The sequence below is a fragment of the Phalacrocorax carbo genome, chromosome 1 (genome assembly GCF_963921805.1).
Source record: "Phalacrocorax carbo chromosome 1, bPhaCar2.1, whole genome shotgun sequence".
NCBI classification, from domain to species: domain Eukaryota; kingdom Metazoa; phylum Chordata; class Aves; order Suliformes; family Phalacrocoracidae; genus Phalacrocorax; species Phalacrocorax carbo.
Window position 1 is genome coordinate 118880381 of NC_087513.1, and position 14704 is coordinate 118895084.

Genomic DNA, 14704 nt, shown 5'->3' on the forward strand with positions numbered 1-14704 from the left:
AAAAACCTAAGAGAGATGTTTATTAAAGAGTGAGTAGCAGAAATGAACTATATACCTCCTCCTGCTTTTTTGGTCTGGGCTTTTTTCTTCTTTTTCTTCTTCTTCTCTTTGGAGGAGATGATTTCTCTGCTGATACTTCATCTTCTGAAGTACTGCAGTATCTGATAGCTTTCCGTCGAGAAGTCCGTACGGGAGGTTGTAGGTTAATCCCTGCATCAGCAATCCAGTCAGAGTATCTGCTGGAAGAATCACTGTCCACGGTGGACGGGGCCAGGGAAAATACAAACATAGAAGCAAGTTGTTAATATTTTAGAATGCTAAATTCTCTTAAGATGAATATCTGCAGATCTAGATTGCTGTTGAAAGCACTATCAAAAGAACTAAAGTTACTTTGACCTGTTTTAACAATTACTTCACTTGATGTTTAGCAAAATTTTTTGGGCACACAGTAATTCAGAGCTTAATTTTAAATTTAAAGGTTTTTGAATTCGAAGTAATTCAAAGTTTTTTTAAAAAAACCTCAAAGCCGGTGAATTCTAAAGTCAGTAATTTTATTCAAGGAAGTTGTGCAATGAAATTCTGGGCTAGTTAAGAGCCCTCCCTAAAGAACACAGTGTCTTTAAAGACAGTTATACAAATCTCGCAGGTACACATTTGTTTTTTTTTTTATATCTCTTTCTTAGTTCTACTACTAGAGAGTTCTAGAAAGAATACCTAATCCATAGTAACCATAGCTGGTGACAGCGACCATAGCAGAGTGACCAAAAATTATAGATAATTCCGTTCTAAACAAAATTATAACTTTATAAAACTAAGATTTTTTCCAATCAAACATTTTTGTAAGAGCAAGCAACTGACTGTTGCTACATTATTAAAAAAATAGAACAAAAAACAAAACCAAACAAAATCCCCCACCCCTCAAAATCCCAACAGAACAAAACAAACTATTAAAAAAAAACGTTTCAGACTATCTTCTTTATCCTTGCCATCTAGCAAAAAAGCAAAAGGATTTGAAACTACATTAAAAGACAAAAATGTTTTGGTGAAATGGAACACTAAATAACAATGCAACATGTCAGTACAGTAGAGTACCCAACAAAATGTTGTTACGTACAAGCACAACAGAATTTCCATGCAACTTTTAACTTGCCAAAAGTTAAGTAAAACTCACTACAGTAATAGCTGGGATTTGTTTGTTCATTTTTACCTAGAACTATTACTGTTGCTTTTCTTGTCACTTCTCCACTCTTCCTCTTCATCAGATGAACCAGACTCCTCACTTTCTTCGGCTTCCTGAATTTAAAAATATGCAGTCAATCCAAAACTCTCTCATATCACATTTTAAGGGTTTGAAACATAAAACACATTGTTCACTCATGTCTGCATATTATCAACTTAGGAGGAAATTTGGTTAAAGAGTTGTTAAAATGGAAATTAAAGTAGTTCTTTTTTGCAGCTGATTTCAACTTACCCTGTTAACCTCAAGAGCGCACTATTAATCATGAACTTCTGTATATTCACTCGCATTTATTAGCCACATGTGGATCCACCTGCTGTAGCCACTTTTCACAAAGCAACACCTCCACCCACCCCCTACCACAAGGCAGTTCAGTTTTTTTCTAGTCGAAGTTTACATCATTTATGAGAACAAAGCGACAGGTGATTTTTATTCCTTCAAATTCCAGACTCATAATGCTGTAAGGAGGTCATGTAAAGTATACAACAAAATCTAAGCTCATTAGAATAGAAAGGAAGAATTTAAAGACTGCAAAAGGAACAAATCAAGGAAAACTATCACATCTCCCATCCACACAGCACATGGGTATATTCTGTTATGGCAGCACTTCTGTGATTTTTTTCTTCCCATTAGTTATGCAAGTTGGGATCAGGTGATTTTTCTGATTTTAGTATCAACTGATTGACCAAGTACTAATCAGGTGTATTCATGCATATATTTAAATACAAAACTAAAGGGTCAAGACACAAAATAGATTATAATTGAAGTAATTTCCCAATTGTTCAAGAATTTATTTGCATTAACCTCATGCTTTTAATGTGTTTTCCATAACTGAAATGACAAAGTCTAATTGCTCTTGTCCCAAGGTATGTTATCGAGCAAATATAAAAAAGTAAGAAAACAAGATTTAACTTGCAACTTCAAGATCAATACTGTTTGAATCAGTCCAACCGATTATTTGTTTGCCATTTTCAGAGTAACAAAGTTAACACTCTTCCCAAAAGGACCTGCTCATACAGTGTACAGGATTGACAATACTCACTATGTCAGTTTTCTCTTATCCTACCATTTGTAGGATTAAAACCAAAAACCAAAAAACCCCAAACATTTACTTCAAAGCTCAGCTTCTTCTAGTATTATTAGTTTTAGTAGTATTAGACCTAACATCACTTCTTCAAAAATATTTAAGTCTATGTAGTATTTACAGGACAGAGTGCGTTAAGTCTCCTATTTGCACTTTGTGTGCTTTGAATTTGTCAGGCACCAGAAGTCTCCTGTCAAATCCCCTCCCACCCTATTCCCAAAATAAGGAAAACCTGAACTGTTCATTAAATTTAAAGTGACTTATTGTTTTTGAAAACATAGGAATTCTTTATTAAGAGGCTAGGAGAATAGAGTCCATTTCCAAAGAAAACGATTCATCCTATTTACAAAATTGCCTTACCTCCTGAATGTCCCCCATTTTATTCACCATTCTTCCTTAACAAAGTAAGTGACTAGTCCAACAAGTCTGACCTCTACTTCTTCCCCCTTTCCCAGTTTGAGAGTACTTTCTTGTGTGCAAGGCAAGGCAACTTTAGTCTAAGCAGTCCTACCACTGATGTACAGCATTGGATAACATGACAGCTAAAAGCTACTGCTTTTGCTCCAGCAAAGTCCTGTTTCATCCCACACCAGGACTCAGCCAGGATAAACAGACTCTGGAAGAGTCACATTACCAGGATGCAACAATGCTTTATTAAGAACCTCCAAAATCTCCAGTTTAAGCTGTGTGCACAACTTTGGAAGGTTTTCACAGAGGAACAGCAGAACACATCTAAAATCCAAATTTCACTTTAAGGCAACCTCAGCATTGTACGTGGGTTTGTAGCCTTGAGCTATGGATTTGGTTTAGACAATTCTCAGCAAAAACAATTCAGCCATTTATAAAATGACAGGAAAGACTGCTATTATTAAAGCAACAGTAACTAGGTTTGAGAAGTGCTAGCAATACTGATGCTTAGAGAAATACTTTCCCTGGCAAGAGAGGGATTTTTTTTTTTTTTTGCCTTTTTTTTTTTTTTAAGAGAGAAAAGGCACATTTACATGAAACATCAGTTACTGAGTAACACAAGTTCAAAATACAGAACTCTGAAGGGAACTCACCTGCTCTATCAAGCCAAAGCAGTTATCTCCTTCCTCATCAGAAGACTCCAGTTGTTCAATGTTATTCCGTGTTCGGTAATTGGCATATTTCCGCCTATGCAGTCTACGCTTCGATTGTATTAATGAAGACTCAGAGTCACTCTAATGTATGTAGAAAGGAAAAAAGAAGTTACATAAAAGTACATATGCAGCAAACTTTTATGGGGTTGAAAGGGTAGCGAAAAGCACTGCTGAATGTAAAAACTGCAACCGCCTCATCACATTGCTGCCTGATCATGTCAAAACTCCTTTTCACAGGAAATAATTTTCCTGTAAGCCAATAGTTTTAAATTTGCTGTTCTAAATTTAAGATTTAGTAGTTGTTCTAAGAAATTGCCCTTATAAATTACTTTAAGTGACAGGATTACCTGATAAATATATTTACAGAATCAAAATATCAACTGCCTACAGGAACCTTTGAAGACCATACCTTCAGAAATGTCTGCTCTCATTTTTTAAGCCATGACTTGTCCCTGGACACAGAATGCCCACTTTCCTAGAAGCTGATGCATACCTTTTCCAATGACTCAAATGACTTTTTCTTCTCTGTTGCATAAAGATCCCTCTCGTCTTCCCCTTTCGCAATTCGGTATTCTTCCTGCTTCCTACAAGAAAATAACGAAGATATAATTCTGCATCTGTTTTGACAATGCTGAAAAGTTAAATGATCCATCCACTTTAAAGGATCTAAAAACCCTAACACCTAATTCCATTCCATTATTTACTTCAGATGTTATTATTGCTCAAACACCTGTAACATATGTACACTCATTTCCAGATAAAGATGGACATTAAGAAAGTCTTCCTTGCAAACATCAGAATATAATAAACTTTTTCAGCTCTGTCGTTAATCCACATTTTTCCCTTTGCAATCATTCTACCTCCCAACACTAGGAAAGCTTTTCAAAAACTTCAGAGATGTGGCAGCACATATGGCTGTACCAATAAAAAGTATTGATATTAATTCTCCTTTTCACAGACACATGCTGATAGTACTTTTGAAAGCAGCTCACTTTTTAGCATTTCAAGTGCTCAGTGCTGCATAACACATGACCCCCATAAAGCCTCACAAAAGCACGATATCTCTGAACTTTTTCACATAAATGAATTTAACCTATATCCCTTTATACTGGAAACAGAAAGAATCTAGGTAATCTAGCTGTCCTTTAAGGTAACTTAAAATCTTGAAATATGGGAGAATCACTCTCTATTACCCTAGAGAAACTTCCCATTATTTTCATTGAATGGACTTTACAGTTAAAAGTTTTTAAGCACAGCTGACCATAACACTGGACTATTTCAGTTTCTACCACAAATCTATTTTAGCTTAGGTATAATAGCACCAGATTTAGAGAAAACAATGTGATGTGTTCCCTCCAGTCATATCTGCAGCCCAGTAATTCGTCTACAGACCTGAGTAAGCTGGGTGGTATTTCTGGTACAACAACTCTCCGTCTCCAAGCCTGAAGGTCTCGCTCAGTAGCCATCTGACTTCGTGGAGCATTCTGATGCATCTGACGCACTCCTTCAACCTGCCCACTACGTCGCAGCCCAATATTGGGAGGAGACTGGATGTCAAAACTCGGTCTTCTAAAAGCTAAAATACACACAAAATATTTTTTTTCCACACTACACAAAATTGGAACCTTGTTTCTTCTTACCACAAGATAAAAATATGTAAAATGTTAACTTTTTATCTTTATGATTATGACTAGTTATCACCTTCAGGAAACTAGATAATTATCTGTCATGTAGATACATGTGAGATGTACCGTGAGATTACACATATACTCTTCTTTAAATGGTTATTTCTACTACTATTTTAGTACAGTGAAAGGAAGTATAATGTGACAGAGGGGTTTTCTGAACTATTTCAGGCAGCTCTGCAGCTAGTGAGGTTCTAAAAAGCACTGTTCCTGGAGAGCTGAGCTTACGTAATTAAAACTACAAGAACACAGACCAGAAGGGTGTCTGGTTTAACTCTGTAAAGGAAGACAAGAACCCAGTTCGAATAATGGTAAAATACCTATTTTGCAAACTTCAGAGAATAAATGTAGCTCCTACAAATGTTCTTTGAGTACTCTATAAATATTACTAAATACGTACCACTCTACAAGAAATATAATTAATGCTCTTTAAAAGAAAAAGAAAAAGGCTTTACTTTGTAATTTCATTACAGGAGTAGCAGTGTTTTCATGAATAAAAAGATCTTAACCAGATATCGCTAAGTTAAGGGAAACTTAGTCCTTAAAAAAAACATTAAAGTTAAAACCTCTTTGAAATATTTCACGCCGTGTAACAAACACAGAGATAGAACAATTACCTAAGAATTTATCAGCAAGTACTAACCTCTTCTAGGTGTTCCTTCCACATTTTGTGGGCCACTCGAAGCAGATTCTTGATCAGCTCCAGTTCTTTGATCTTGTTGTAGTTGTAACTGTCTAATCATGCCATCAAGAATGCTGGGCTCCAAGCCTTGTTCATCCTGATCAACTGTTTGTTGGCCTATAACTTGTTCAACCACTTCCCCATCACCTAGCAAGCGTAAAACAAATAAAGTGAATGGGTTAACTGACTGTAGCAAATTATTTGATCCCATTGTTCACATCGCAGTGAGACATGTCCTACAACTCAACACAATGAAACCACTCTTGAAATGTTTCCAATTGCTTATTCCAAATGAGAAATTTATGGAGCCCACAACTCAAACAGTTTGTGCATGTCAGTGCCTGCAGAAAAGAATTAAGACATCCATTTGAACAACTGATTTTTTTTGCCTTGTTTAAAATTGTATTCACTGTGGAACTGTTCAGCATCTTTAGTGAACATCAATACATGACAGGTAGCATGTGAGAAAGCAAATGCATTTTTAAATCACCCACGTCACACGTACTCTCTTCCCATCAGAATTACTATAGTAACTCTAACATCTGGATGTAGGTCTTAGTGATACTGTTCTTACTTGTTGCTACATATCCAAGTTGAGGAATCAAATGTTCATCTGCACAATTCTCTCTTCCTGGCACCAATCTTTGATATTTTGTTGGATGAGGGTTTCCATCTACGTCTACTAAGAAGGGAGGGGGCATGAGATGAGGAGCCTGTTGAGTCTGCTCATCTAGGACATAATTGTTAGAGTCTCGAATAAGTGGCCGATAGTCAGTGTGGAAGAACATCTGATCAGGAATCTAGAAAGAAATAAAGTTTTTATGTTATCAATCTGAAAAGAAGAATATGCTAAAGAACAGAGAAGAACAAGTGAGACTAAAATATCTAAAGTCTTAAAGGTAAAAGAAAGGGCAAGTTCCCAATAAGAAGAGTTCTGTACAGCTACAGTTAAGCTGTATGGGTGTTGCAGTACTCTCATTTTTGATAGTGCTTTCACAGGCAACAAAAGGCTTTTAGAAAACAATAAACTGAGGTAACTTGAAGCAGAAGCACTGCTTTACACTTCAAATGAAAAACATTTTACATCTCGTTATTTTTTCCACACATTTAGAGAATGAACCTTGGCTTCCATGCAAGGAAATTACTGTCTGAGGTTCAACATAAGCTCTCAAAGTAAAGTTCTTTCTTAATCATGCAATGTCCGCCAGAAATTTTTTCTGCAACTGAAAGAGTCTGTTAAACTCATGCAAGTGAAGGAAAACAGTTACACAAGTATTAGACCACAATCAGAATCTTTGCTCTTAGCAACGATGAGCAAGATGAAATTGAAACTTCTCTTCAGCTAAGAATGTAGAGTAAGAAAAAATAATTCTTTGAAATGACAAACATGGAACTACCATTGCAACTTGAAAAAACTGAGGGGGAAGAGAAGACCACCATAGGCCAGAAGTGCACTTTTGAAAGCTATTTCGAAAAAACAGGAAGACATCTATTTATAAAACCAAAAAGGGAACAGGCTGATAAGATTCAAAAAAGCAAAACATTTATCCCATGCACATTCTTCTAACATTTCAAAATCCACAGTGTTAGAAGAATATTTACTTTTGCTTATTTTAATCAAACTGCTACAGTGAATTTGCATTTGAATAAGGAAAGGCCTGAAGAACTGCAAGTTCTAATAATTGAAATTAACCAGCTAATTATTAATACACAGTCTGCTTTTTTCTTAATTAGGTAGTAGTGCAATAAACTTTGTGATACATTTCAATCCTTAAACATTAAGCTATTTTCAGAAATTAGAAGTAAGAGTTATTTTGAGGTTGTACAATTAACATGCAAATTAGCTGGCTGGAAAATGAAAACACATTCCAGAAACCTTCTTCGAAGCTACTCCCAAGGGAATGTTAAGACACCGGTTATTTCTGCTGTGCCAGGACCATACATACAACAGAACTCAGACATCAAGGAACCCATTGTATTTAGATCCTGTACCCATACAAAACTCTTTTTTACATATGACATTTTAGAGGAATGAATGTAACTAATCTAATTTCAATTAGAAGCTTGAATAAACAGTCCTAATAAAAAGCTGAACTTACCTTTTCATAAGGCCTGCTACAGCCAAACCCAAATATCAATAGATGCCCATGAGAATCTGTACATGCAAAATGCTGTCCATCTGGTGAAAATTTACAGTCAAAAACAGCTCCGTGTCCTTGGCCTTCAATCTAAATTGAAGGAAAGAAATTCAAGACTATCTGACCAATATTTTTTTTTAGCAAACAATAATGCAGCATCAAAAATTAATTACTATCAAAAACTGTCATGCACCTCTGAAGTACCTCCATTAAAGCACAAATAATCTCGTTACTCTCACATGTCAATGGAAAAAGAAATAAATTAATTTAAGTCCTGAATCATACAGTTTTAAAAAGATGCACTAAAGGGTATGGAAACTTACTGTTAAGAAAGAAAAAAGGGAAAAGCTTTTTGAGGCTTTTTAGCTGTTGGTATACTGCTTAAAAGTAAACTGCAGCTAATATATACTGATTTTGTTAAACCACTCTTAAGAAAAGCACAGGGAATCTTAAAGCTAAAGAAAAAGAAATCACTTTGCTATTAGCTGTAACCAGAAAATAAAAAAAGATTAGAAAATTAATATGAACTTTAGATCATAACTTAAGTCTCAAAGAAAATAACCTATTTTAAAGTGTTATTCATGGGCTGTCAAATGGAGCAAATGTCGTGGGAGCTCTTGAGAAGAACTGCGCCAATCCACAAATGCTTATGGTGGTAATATTAGAATTTTTAAGGCAGCTGAGAAAACAAATATTTGTCTGTAAGACTCCTGAAATTATGGTCTAGAACAGAACCTTTCAGTCTTTTAGATGGCACCGCATCTCAGTTAAGGAGAACTGTTACTATGAACGAGGTGCAAGATGATCTTCAGTAATAAAGGGTGGAAAAGTCCTGGTGTCAGCTATTCATACCACCTCACAGTCCAAGAAGCCCTGATCAACAGGTGAAGTCTGAAGAGCTCAGACATTGACTACAATGAAAGTAAAGTCCTGCTCTGCTCCCCCATACCTCACATTCCTCACACCCAACTGCAAATTCTCACAAGTCATCTTCTTCCTCTCAGCAGCTTAGCAAGACCTCCCTGACAGAATTCCACTTGGAAGCCCTACAGGAAGGTAGCAGTGGAAGGAAGAAGGGAATACTTTTGCAGAAGACCAGTGAACTGACTCAGCTTAGTAAAAGGTCCAGTGAGAGGCACCTTATTCAAGGTAGAGAATGAAAGTGGGCAGCTGGCGACAGACAAGGGAGGCAATCCTGGCCCTCTTTTTCTGCCACATTAAACTGTTAAAACTGGCTCCTGATTACTTCACACCTACAGTTACAATAACTAAAAAATTAAAAGGTAAAAGCTCTAGAGAAAAAACAAACTCATAAATTTTGAGGGTTTGGGGTATTTTGGTGGGTTTTGATTGGTTGTTTTTTGGTGGTTCTTTTTTTCCAGAAGGTGTAGGGGCTGTGCCTGTTGGTGACAATGCCTTCAACTAGTATGTGAACACACTGCTCTGTATTGAGGAAAAAAAAAAAAAGTTTAAAAAAAGGTCTTACCATGTTAAAATAATGCTTTGTTTTCGTGCCTTTGGTAATATCCCATATAAAGATGTTGCCATCATGACCCGCAGACAGCATTATCCTGGAATCAAAGGGGTGGGTCTCCAAGACAAATACTTCATCTGCATGCCCCTAGAATTTAAAATTGCACATCACATGCAAACAAGAGGACACAAATCCACATCAACAAGATATCTACAGTAGAGCCTAAAGCACTGCACTATCATCTCCTCACATGCAGACTTTTGGTAAGTTACACCCCTACAAGCTGCCTCCAAAAATATACAGACTTCTACAAAATCCACAGTGTATCTATCTGGACTGCTACCTGAGGCACATAAGTAGGGCAAAAACCCAGGCAGCCAGAAAGACTATTATTCTAAATTTAATAATTTTCTACATTCAAACTAGAACTCTAGAAACATGGAGCTTTTGCCAAAGGACAGTGAACTACTCAATGGGCAAGTATGTTACTCCACAAAAATGTTTGTTTATTCCACAGGAGAGGCAAGTTCAACACAGCAGCTAGGGAAAGGATTGTTCAAATGTAGGAGGAAACAGCTAGTTTTGGTTAAAAAAAAATCCAAGAAACACTACACTTTATCATTCATATAGAGATTTCAAGACACATCAGACCCAATTATGAACTCAGCATGCACATGTCATTGCAATTGTAAGATGACCATCTACTTCAAAAAGCAAGTAAAATTACATACCACCAAGTCATGAAGCAACTGCCCCGTACAGGAATTCCAAACTTTGAGCAGATGATTATTCACAGCCGTAACAACATAGTTATCATTTTGGTTCCAGGCTATCATGGTTACTTTAGGTTTCATAAATTTGTCTTCTTCTGAACATGTGTCACTATTTTAAATAGTTGAACAGGCATGAGATATTTTTGATTAGTCCATTTCAATCTCAAAATACAGAAAAATAACCTCTTTTCCCATATTAATAATCAGATAAGGGAAGGGAAGGTAAGAATTAAATTTGTTTTGAAACTTTGGTCCATAAACTTCGTTCTTTTTGGAGCAAACTGTAAAGCAAATCTGGATTTCTAGCATACTTATTTCATAGGACACGATTAACTTCTTTCCCATTTGAGATACAAGGCAAAAAGGCTTTCCTTCTTCATGGAGTCTTGCCTGTTCTACAGTTAGAGTCCCAACATAATTCCTTTAAAAATTTGGACTTTATACAGTAAAGAGCTTTCCAACTAATTCTGTCTCAGAAGCTAACCTCTACATTAACCAAGCATTTTTTTCTGATTCCCAACATAAATATATTAAAGACAATATTTTGTATTTACCTCAGTCTACTTCCTCATTTCTCTCCTCAGAATACAGTTATAGGATATTGTAACACTCCCTCTCAGCATCTTAGTCAACTGAAGGAACAAGTGTTCTTTGAACCATGCCTTCACAGTATTATCTATATACCACATCAACTAGTAGCCTCTCTTACGAAGACTCTCAATTACGCACAACTACAATTGCATATATTAAGCCAGAAAGATGCCACAGTCAAATCTCAAATATTAATACATCCTCCTTTCTTAGTAAAACTTTTTTTTCCTCATAACTGCATCACAAGAAGAGCTTGCCATCACCCTCCAGTTAACTCATACACCCAAGATTTCTTATTGTATGTGTGCCCCCACCTCATTTAATCAACTACAAATTCACTTCTTGCATTCTGTACTACTGTAAATCATCCACCCTTCAGGTTTATCCAGTGTTATGTAATATCCTGATCTTCATCTGTAATGACACTATTCAAACTGTGTGCCACCACCATATTTCATTAATGCACTTTTTAAAAGTACAAAAGAATCAATGAAAACAGTCGGCAAGATCAGTCCTGATGAAACCCCCCTACTACCTGTCATGACCCCATCTGGAAAGAGGTTATCATCTACCTTATTTTTACTCATCTAAAAATGTTTCTCCTGTGACATATCAGGTGTCTGACTGAAATCCAGATAGAGATCTACTGCACTTTCTGTTAATTACATTTCCTTTGTTAAAGGAAAAGGTTAATTTGGCACAGTGTACATTTTAAAGCTATATAAATATTTAGGCATTTATTCAAGCACAGACTAAAATTTAGTGAGTCATTATACCACCAGAACACTAATTTGACCCCAACAAAGACCATAATATTGCTAAGGCTTGCTCTGGTTTGATTGAAGTGTGCTTGATGAGTTTTTCAAACTTTCTGACTTCACACAACAGATTAATTAAAAAAAAAAAAGACAGCACTTCACCTACCCTGGTAATCGATCAGACATATCCAACAAAATGCTCCTCCATTCTGCTTGCTCAAAACGCCAGATTCGAGCTGTTCCATCTCTACTTCCACTTATGAACCTTGAAAAAGTTTTAAAAGATAGTTCATTCATCTTCAAAAGAATTTGCTTTAAAGTATGTTCAGGGTTACACACCACCACAATTTAAAACATTACAGTGAAAGACTGAGAAGTGAAATCTTGAATTTGTGTGCAAGAGAATTCTTTACTGTTACCTGCCCATTAACTTTCTTTCTAGAAGCCCAGGAAAGAGAGTTTTTCTGAACTGAAACACTGAATGAAGTTGACAAAACACATAGAACAGAGAAGCAAGTTCCAAAGTTTAACTCAGTTCACAACTTCACCCTCAAATCCTTCTCAATCACAATGTTTCACTGAAGTATTTTAAGTAATCCATTCTGAAACTGTAAAGTTTCAGATACTGAAGAAGAGGCAAGAACAGACCAGCACCGCAAAACCTGAGATGTTCCCACCCACCACTGTGCATAAAAGAGAAGACCACCACTGGTTTACTTTAAGATACCAAGGTGTAAACCATAGCAGTTCAGGCTTCCATTTCATGAACTGCTGAACCATCAGCTGAGAAAAATGGAAATTGCTGAAGGGAGGAACTGAAACATTTTAAAACATCCAAAGATAATCTCCCTAGTCCATGAATCACAGCCCTGAGAAAGACAGTTGACATACCTCCCACAGAAAAACCTTGCATGCTAGGTATATCATGACTGTGGTCTAATTTGCTATGATCCACTTTAATAATTTACCTTAAACATCTGCCATAGAAAGTGTCACTAAGCAAAACAGAAGTTTTGCATGCCCCCCCCCTTTTTTTTTTAATACTGCCTTGAAAAGGGATCTATGCAGGCAACATGGATGGTCCAGTGCAACACAATGGCCCCAAAGACAATTATAATTGCAGAAAAAACATTTAAAAGGAAGACCACTACAACTTCCAAACTGAATGTAGATTATTAGTGTTCTCAGTCACAGTTATCTGGCTTTCAACAAGAGGAAAAAAAAATTAAGCTGCAACTATTGGCTGCAGATGTAAGTCTACCCTGAAGGCTAAAATCCACATTTTCATTAGTGATAGGCCAGAGATCAATTTGGACTTCATTCTGTACTGGAAGTATGTGTGAGGTTTTACAAATGGAACTGACACAACACTTCCTCCTCACCCCCCAGATCAGCTGTAAAATTCTGTTAAATACATTTCCTTAAAAAACACAAACAACAAAAATTTAAAAAAATAGGCTAGAAAATAAATGAAAGTTATTAAAACTTATTTTAGACCGTTTGCATTGCGTTTTCCCATTTTGATCCAATACTTCCTGGAACTGAAAGCAAAGGAGGGGGAAGAGGAGGCTTATGAAGCCACAAATACATCAGGTATGTTAAAAAGTGATAACATGCCCCCAGGTAAATAAAAACCCAGCCAGTCCAGAGACATTGTCTAACAGAGATTAATAGAAAACTGAGACAGACAGCTGAAACTTAACTATGCTGTCCTGGATTAGTCCAAAGTTCTAAAGGAGAATTTTCTTATTGGAAACCTCCAGGAATGAACAATAATAGATTCTTAATTACAAAATAATGTATTGTTTGTTTACATTTGAGCATCTTTCAACATACCTATCACCACTGTTAGAAAACTGAATGCTGTCAACTTTGTCCTGTAAGAAAAAGTACAGTTTGTTAGAAATTATATTTTTAAACAGGAAATATGTTTTTGACAAATCTGAGCTTAGTAAAATCTGAAACAGTGAAAAAGCTGCATATTGTAAAATTCTTAACAGTTTTAGTTGCAAGGTGAACCAAGTCCAACAAATACCAGAATTCACTAACCGTACATTTAAAATGCAAGTTTTTTAAAAAGTCCCAATTAATTATGAAGCACTGACAGATGAAATAACTTTCCATTAATAACTTGGCAGCCAATTACCTCATATTTGAATATATATTTCCAATGTCCTAAGCCAACTACAATCGAGATGAATTTGTTGTTCCCACTCCTACTTACACATTCCTTAAAAAATATATATAATTAGTTATTCATTTTTATTACAATAAAAACTATGGGAAAATTAGATAGCACACTCAGTTTATCTTCAGAGATTAAAGTCTTCTCTACATACAAAATACGTACTGATCAAGCCTTATCACTATCACATAAATGGTAAAAGTCAGATTCAGTATTAGAGACGACATATCAAGGCAAACAAAATGAAGATGATGAATATTTGAAGAGCTGCCCTTGAAAGAACTTTAAGGGTTCAACTAAATCTAAATTATCTATAGTAAATCTACAGATTCTTTGTGCATCAAGTGCTGAAAAAAAAATTACTCAACCTTCAGCACATGAAGGTAAGCCAAATTTCCCTCAATTCCTTAGAAGATAGATTCTGCCAGACTAAGGTACACAAATAAAAAAAATGAAAGCTTTTTATTTAAGAAGTTCTTTTCCTAACAGGTATCAGTTATATCAAGAAAGCAAGTAAAGACAGACAGAACACATTATATAAAGCACATGGGGAAACACTGCTAAACCAGCCAGCTGACTTATTACTCAGGAAACAAAGTGGCTTGCACAGCCATCGAGAGTGTGAACAAAGATCAAGATGAATGGAAGTAAAATTCTGGACACTCAATGCTATTTAAAGATTTAATGCAAAAGGTGCCGAATGGTAAATAACTTGAGTAATGAAATCCACATTCTCAGCCTATCTACTTCCTGTATACTGCATATAGCACACGGGTGGCTAGGCACAGTGGCATCAGAGGGAGAACCACATACTTTAAAATTGTAGAAATGTATGACATCCAGTTGAAAAAAGAGATTTCTAAATACCATCTTGATACTTTCCAGCCTTTAAAATGGTCAAGTCATATTGAGATGACTGACTGGAATTCTGCGTAAGTTCAAAAAATATTCAATGAAAGAACATTGCTACAAATCC

General features: G+C 35.9%; 1 protein-coding gene across 1 annotated transcript in view; it reads right to left on the bottom strand.

The window, feature by feature from the left end:
- BRWD1 (bromodomain and WD repeat domain containing 1) overlaps window positions 1–14704 on the bottom strand; it is a 62995-nt gene that overhangs the window by 33789 nt on the left and 14502 nt on the right. Inside the window, exons 12-23 of the mRNA XM_064471881.1 lie at window positions 13380–13420; window positions 11710–11808; window positions 10153–10303; window positions 9434–9568; window positions 7909–8037; window positions 6384–6609; window positions 5771–5956; window positions 4835–5018; window positions 3936–4026; window positions 3383–3523; window positions 1208–1293; window positions 56–251 (exon numbers count right to left, since the gene is read on the bottom strand). Of these exons, the coding sequence (XP_064327951.1) occupies window positions 56–251; window positions 1208–1293; window positions 3383–3523; window positions 3936–4026; window positions 4835–5018; window positions 5771–5956; window positions 6384–6609; window positions 7909–8037; window positions 9434–9568; window positions 10153–10303; window positions 11710–11808; window positions 13380–13420 (1665 nt within the window). The remainder of the gene's footprint in view (window positions 1–55; window positions 252–1207; window positions 1294–3382; window positions 3524–3935; window positions 4027–4834; window positions 5019–5770; window positions 5957–6383; window positions 6610–7908; window positions 8038–9433; window positions 9569–10152; window positions 10304–11709; window positions 11809–13379; window positions 13421–14704) is intronic.